Source organism: Eurosta solidaginis, chromosome 1, assembly GCF_040869045.1.
Source record: "Eurosta solidaginis isolate ZX-2024a chromosome 1, ASM4086904v1, whole genome shotgun sequence".
NCBI lineage: Eukaryota > Metazoa > Arthropoda > Insecta > Diptera > Tephritidae > Eurosta > Eurosta solidaginis.
In genome coordinates this window covers 170,752,769-170,760,255 of record NC_090319.1, presented here as the reverse complement: position 1 = coordinate 170,760,255, position 7,487 = coordinate 170,752,769, and the positions used below count along the sequence as shown (strand labels likewise).

At 36.2% G+C, this 7,487-nt stretch overlaps 1 protein-coding gene across 1 annotated transcript in view; it reads right to left on the bottom strand.

Annotated features, from left to right (window-relative positions):
- Nucleotides 1-2,870: 2,870 nt before the first annotated feature.
- The window catches only part of Spf30 (Splicing factor 30), a 190,987-nt gene continuing 186,370 nt past the window's right edge, over nucleotides 2,871-7,487 (bottom strand). Inside the window, exon 3 of the mRNA XM_067760023.1 lies at nucleotides 2,871-3,205. Coding sequence (XP_067616124.1) covers nucleotides 2,935-3,205 — 271 coding nt within the window. The 3' untranslated portion in view covers nucleotides 2,871-2,934. The remainder of the gene's footprint in view (nucleotides 3,206-7,487) is intronic.

The window sequence follows — 7,487 nt, the reverse complement described above, 5'->3', positions numbered from 1 at the left end:
TACTCATCACATATTTGAGTGTGACATACATACTTAATAACATTCGAAAAAGATTTCAAAATTCAATTACACATTTATTTAGTTTGAAAAAATCCCTTACATCCATATTTATGTAAATACCGCCCACCACGCGTTTTTGTTGTTTTTTGTCTTGTTTACAACCATATTAATCCAAAAAAAATGTCTGGTTTTAGGAATATTTGGGGTTTCTATAATTCATAGTCAACTAAAACTTTTCCCATAACCGGGTCAAGTAGAAAAAAAAAGGAGTTCCAAGCAAAACACAATAAATGACTCATGACAAGTCCTTAGACAAATGAGAAAAAGGTGGCTAGTCCTAAATGGTGGCACATTTTCAAATGGTACTTATTATATTATACACGGTTAGAAATTTTAACCTATGCCCCTATTACGGTATACAACTCAACTTAGTTGGGTTGTAGTTAAAACAACTCAACTTTCAGACAACTCATCTCCTGTTTGGTATTACGAATTACAACTTATTTCAGTTGAAGTTGAATTGGTATTGCCAACCTAAGAAAGTGATGATTTGACAGATAAATGAAAAGCTGTTAAAAAATTGTGGCGAAAATTTAAGCATTTTCAAAAGTGATTTTGTTATTACAAGATATTATATGTCATGCAATCAATATTATAATGGCGAAAATGTTTGTGATTGACATGTCGCGAATACGGAAAAGATTCGCGTGATCATTGCGTTCCAATCCCTTGGAACTACCATGCACCAAGTAATAAATTTTTAAGTGACAAATGATGAGCTTCAAATGAAGATATTTTGCAAATTTGAAAGCATTTTGCTCATTACTAAACAAAATTAAGGACCATTTCCGCAAACGCTTTGGGCAAACAACAGGGAAGGCTGTACCCCTATTTGAAAATTATGCGGCACCCTCAGATTCCTTGCTGATATGGCAGCTATCAAAAATGCTGTGGAAATGATTTTGGTGTTGGACTGGTTTTAGATATTATTGAGGAGCATATTTGTGCGAATTGGATTAAAACCCAAACAGCAAAAATTGTATTTTACTCTAAAACAGGATTCCCAGGAGTAGTGCCACGCCCATTGTCCAAAATTTTACTAATTTTCTATTCTGCGTCATAAGATATACCCACTTACCAAGTTTCACCGCTTTATCCGTCTTTGGTAATGAATTATCGCACTTTTTCGGTTTTTCGATAGCGAAAAAGTGGGCGTGGTTACAGTCCGATATTGTTCATTTTAAATAGCGACCTGAGATGAGTGCCCAGGAGCCTACATACCAAATTTCATCAAGATACCTCAAAATTTACTCAAGTTGTCGTGTTAACGGACAGGCGGGCGGACGAAAACACGGACGGACATCGCTCAATCAAATTTTTTTCGATACTGATGATTTTGGTATATGGAAGTCAATATCTATCTCGATTAGTTTATGCCGTTACGGGATAAAGTTATGCGAACAAAATTAATATACTCGGTGAGCTCTGCTCAGCTGAGTATAATGACGGCAAAACAGCTAAATGTTTTTTTTTAGAAATTCAGGAAAGTCGGCAGAAATAAGCGGAATATATTTAGAGCTTTTGCAACTATTCCATGTGGCACTTGAATGCTTAATGTCTGGATATTCCATTGATGCAGAGGCGTTTGATCTTTATTCGTTTGAACGTATGGACTTTTATTTATTAACTGGTATTATATGCCAGTTACGTTACACAAAGTGCTTTGCCATGACCAGATTGTAATTGATCATTGCATTCTTCCTATTGGCCAATTATCTGAAGAAGCCAAAGAATCGAGAAATAAGTACAATAAACGCTACAGATTAGAGTTCAGACGAAAAAATTTTCGAACCCAAACAAACAACAATTTACTAAAAAGACTTATAATTTTGTCTGATCGATATATTTCTAACTTAAGGAAATCTCCCAAAACCAAGAAAGGAGCCATTACTTCATATATAATAAAATTGCTTAAAGGCCCATTATTAAATATGGAATTTGATGATAGTAAAAACCTAATTTATTAGTTTATTTTGGTTTTTCATTGTATGTAACAATATACATACATTATTGAGGTTGGAAAACATTTCCACTGTGTGGTTCCTATGTAAACCGAACGTGGCAGTGGGCGAATTTATAAAATTTTTTGCCTGAACCTACTTTTCGTTACGAAAATGATGTGTGCAAAATTTAGAAATTTTATATCCATGAGTTTTCAACTTATGATTTTTGTCGTCCTAATTTTCAATTTCGGACACTGTGCATAGTGTTAGATTGGGGTATACTCCAATTTTTACTGTCCCTAACGTCAACAGAAACAAAACTCGGCTGGTGTGGGATGCGGCCGCCGCTGTTAATAATATGTCCGTAAATTCCGAAATCACGAAGTCTCTTGTAGACATGCTAATCCGATTTAGGGAAAAGCCGATTGCTTATATTCGCGATTACGCCTAATCATTTTGTGGTGGGTAGTTCAAACGAGGAAAGGAAATTCTGCTTTGATGAGACTGATATTGCGGCATAAAAACCTACGAATCTCTGGACAAGTGGCAGATCATTTCTGGAAAAGATTGTTGCGAGAATATTTACCTTAGTTGACGAAAGGACAAAATGGTTCGACAAAAACGCTGTCCCTATACGAATTGGAAATGTAGTTGTTGTTGTATTAACGATAAAGACACTCCCCGGAGGCTTTGGGGAGTGTTATTGATGTTGATGGTCCTTTGCCGGATATAGATCCGGTACGTTCCGGTAACAAAGCACCATTAAGGTACTAACCCGACCATCTCAGGAACGATTTACACATTAAACCTTCTAGGCCATACCGCCCTTCCCACCCCCTAGTTCATTAATGAATAAACTCCAACCAATGTCCCTATGGTACAAACTTTGTTTATTTAGCAGTGATTAATGACACAGTATGCATTCTTATGACTAGAAACCCTTACGATACTTCTCTCCCACCGTGTACTCCGTCATACCCTTCCCGGATACGCCACATGTACCAATACCAACTCGGCCAGTAACTGTATCAGGAGATGCGAAAATGCTTTTTACTTTCATTCCAGGTTTCTTCAAATTTTTATTTTTAAAACGTAGCCACTTCATTTTGTCAGACTCTCGCTCTTCCTCTAATTCCTTAAAACGCTGTAACTTTTTCTGCTTCCGCTTTTTTAAGTACTCTTTTTGATTAGGGTGATGACGCCTGCAATGAATTTGAAAATAAAATAATATTAGATATGGTAGCATACATTTTGGTACCAACTTTGTGCACTACCGTGCCATCATCCTCCCAGCAGGTCGTTGCAGCGGGGCTGGGCCATATTCTCCTGCTCTGGGAAGGTATTGAACCCAATATGGGGCCTGTACCTGATCGCTGTACAGAGAAATGGTTTTACTGCGTTTGCCGGAAAAGAATCTTGTAAATTGTTAGATTTGATGAGCTAGAAGGCTTCACAGAATGAATAAAACTTATTTTGTTGTTTATATTCATTTATAATTTATTTGGTCGATATTTCGACTTCAATCTGAAGTCATCATCAGGGACATATGGATATGTATGATCGAGAGTCGATCGAAATATCGACCAAATAAATTATAAATAAATGTAAACAAAAAAATAAGTTTTATTTATTTCTATTAACTTTTATAAAAATTTTCGAGAAAAACGCGTTTAAAGATTTGAATTATCGTGTAGGGGTATTCAGCTTGTACTTTAAATGCGATTTGTTTCCTATAAGAATCACTCAAAAAGTGAAAAGGGGTATTTTCGCACAATAGGGTCGTTTGATGATTCCAGGTCACATATGGTCCCGTACCTGTGTATCGAACGAGATATGGGGACGGGCCACAATTCAGCCGGAGGGTTGGAGCCAGGGTGCAGAAATGACAGAAAATACTATACATGCGTTATACATGTGGTTCCAAATTGATGGAATGGGTTGGGTCTGCTGTTTACTGTGCCGATCCAGAAATAAGTAGATCCTACAGGCTGCCACATTACTGCAGCGTCTTTCAGGCGGAAATTATAGCCGAGAAGAAAGCCGCAGAAATTCTGGAGGACGCGAGCTCAAGCTGCAGTAGCGTTAATATATATTTTGATTATCAGGTGGCGAATAAAGGCAATAATCTCACACAGTACCTTATCAAGAAGTGTCATGAATGCAAACAAGCATTGGAAAAACTTCGCTCAGGCCGGAACGTACATCAATATTGCGTTCCCGGTCATAAAAGGATAGAAGGTAACGAAAAGGCCGAGAGATGTCAAAGAAGGGTGCAGCAATCGCTGAATCGACGGTAAACGTCCCAATCCGTTTGGGAGAATATAGGTGACAGAAGTTGCATATGGTCCATAAAGTGGGATAGGCGTGGACTGAAGCGCGGGGCTTCAAAATTTATTAGATCATGTGCAAATCCTACGATATTGACTCACAAAGTGGATCATATCTCTGAAGAGAGAATACTTAATGCTCACAATGGGCATGCTAACTGGACACTGCATTCTGGCGTCACATGCTTATAAGTTAGGCCTCGTAAGTAACAGCAGATGCAGAAAGTGCAAGCTGCAGGAAAAAACAGTTGAGCACGTTCTGTGTTCGTGTCCTGCGCTCGCCAGGTCAAGGCTGCAGCTACTAGGGGCGGCAGAGTTGCCAGATATCGAGGCAGCAATTAAGCTAGGTTCTAGAAAACTTGTAGTATTTACCAAGAGGATGGAGGACATAAGTCCTGGCACCTGATTGGGGCTCCTACGTTTTTTGTCAAACAAATTCTGCAAACGCTATGCACACCTAAGTATAGTGATTACCCGTTATTATCTTCTATATCAGCCAACAAACCAGTCCAATATTTCGTGTCTTAAAAACCGAGTTATGCAACTTTCCATTGACATCTTTGAAATTATTATAGGAAAACATTATTTTTTTGCTCTTGGTTGACAATTTTACGGAAACGCACGAAATGGCACGGGATCGTGGTACGCTTGAGACATTTCTCATAAAGCAAAGCTATTTTTTCATTGATAGACTGATTGCTTGCTTACTACTGAGGAAAAACTACACAAAAAACCTTCACATTTTCAAAATACATCAGCTAAGAAATGAAACAGACTTTAAAAATGTTCCTAGAGGCTGGCCCCTAGTCAAAAGAAAGTTCATTCATGTACATTAAATTATAATCTGAAGAAATCTTAAGACATATAAAAAGGCGCGATATGCCTCCGAAGAGAGTAGGTCGATCTGATCTTCGAATTTGCGTCGTTCGCTGAAAAGATTTTCATGGCAGAAATATATTCGGAGATAAGGTATCGATACATTACTCAACACTTGGTAAAAAGCATCGCGTACAAAATACTTGAGATATTTCTGGAAAATTGTCGAGACTTCTCACTAGTACTTGTATCGTTCTACCACAACCGGTGCACTGTATCCAGCAACTAAAATGAAATAAAAATAACAAAAAACAACAAACGGGAAAAAATGAAGCTAAAAATTTGAAGAAATGAGTTCGAACCTCACTCGCGGGAATATAATTTTAATTTAAAAATACAAAGATATTTGAAGAGATCTTTGGCATGGTCGAAATAGCTATAATATTAGCCAGTATGTCCATTTTCTTTCAGTTTTTCCATCATAATAAAAGTACAATAATTTAATCAAGAAATGATTGTGCAATACGTCTGAAACTCATTCAAATTTTATGAATGTCAATCAAAGATCACAATAAACCTAGAGTTCATGTGATAGTTGCTGCTTAACCAAAAGCAACAACACAAAAAGCCTTGTGCACAGAGTAACACATAGAATCAGAATGATTCGGCTCTACTGCACCAAGGAAATAAAAAATATATAAATAACAAAGAACAAACGCGAAAACGCAAATATAGCCTGATGGTACGCCTGTGGTGTTAGAAATTTGACGACTCGAGTTCGAATCTCACTCGGGGATTCTCCTTCTTTTTTTTTTAAACACATAAAAAACATATAAATTATTGTGCAATACGTCCAAAACTCATTCGAATTTCGCGTATGCTAAAATAAGTTATTTATAAACAATTTAATCAGATATAACTTATTCATGAATAAATTGGCTTTGACAAATTTTCTTAGAAAATGTCTTCATTCGAATATGTAGTTATACAAATACAAATTTATTCGAATAATGCCAAATTGGTACACACTTTTTATCGAACAATATAATCACAGACCAAATGTCTTTACAGAAACGTTTAGAAATCGACCTTAACAATTATTGTTTCATTAATGCACAATTAGTGCTCACCAAATAATAGTAATAACTGGATTCCTTACCTGGCACACACACGCTTCAGAAAACTTATGTATATGAAATTTATACATACAACTAATTCTAATTTGCGACGAATCAGATAATTTTACTCATCACATATTTGAGTGTGACATACATACTTAATAACATTCGAAAAAGATTTCAAAATTCAATTACACATTTATTTAGTTTGAAAAAATCCCTTACATCCATATTTATGTAAATACCGCCCACCACGCGTTTTTGTTGTTTTTTGTCTTGTTTACAACCATATTAATCCAAAAAAAATGTCTGGTTTTAGGAATATTTGGGGTTTCTATAATTCATAGTCAACTAAAACTTTTCCCATAACCGGGTCAAGTAGAAAAAAAAAGGAGTTCCAAGCAAAACACAATAAATGACTCATGACAAGTCCTTAGACAAATGAGAAAAAGGTGGCTAGTCCTAAATGGTGGCACATTTTCAAATGGTACTTATTATATTATACACGGTTAGAAATTTTAACCTATGCCCCTATTACGGTATACAACTCAACTTAGTTGGGTTGTAGTTAAAACAACTCAACTTTCAGACAACTCATCTCCTGTTTGGTATTACGAATTACAACTTATTTCAGTTGAAGTTGAATTGGTATTGCCAACCTAAGAAAGTGATGATTTGACAGATAAATGAAAAGCTGTTAAAAAATTGTGGCGAAAATTTAAGCATTTTCAAAAGTGATTTTGTTATTACAAGATATTATATGTCATGCAATCAATATTATAATGGCGAAAATGTTTGTGATTGACATGTCGCGAATACGGAAAACATTCGCGTGATCATTGCGTTCCAATCCCTTGGAACTACCATGCACCAAGTAATAAATTTTTAAGTGACAAATGATGAGCTTCAAATGAAGATATTTTGCAAATTTGAAAGCATTTTGCTCATTACTAAACAAAATTAAGGACCATTTCCGCAAACGCTTTGGGCAAACAACAGGGAAGGCTGTACCCCTATTTGAAAATTATGCGGCACCCTCAGCTTCCTTGCTGATATGGCAGCTATCAAAAATGCTGTGGAAATGATTTTGGTGTTGGACTGGTTTTAGATATTATTGAGGAGCATATTTGTGCGAATTGGATTAAAACCCAAACAGCAAAAATTGTATTTTACTCTAAAACAGGATTCCCAGGAGTAGTGATTAGTATCAATGGGACTCACGT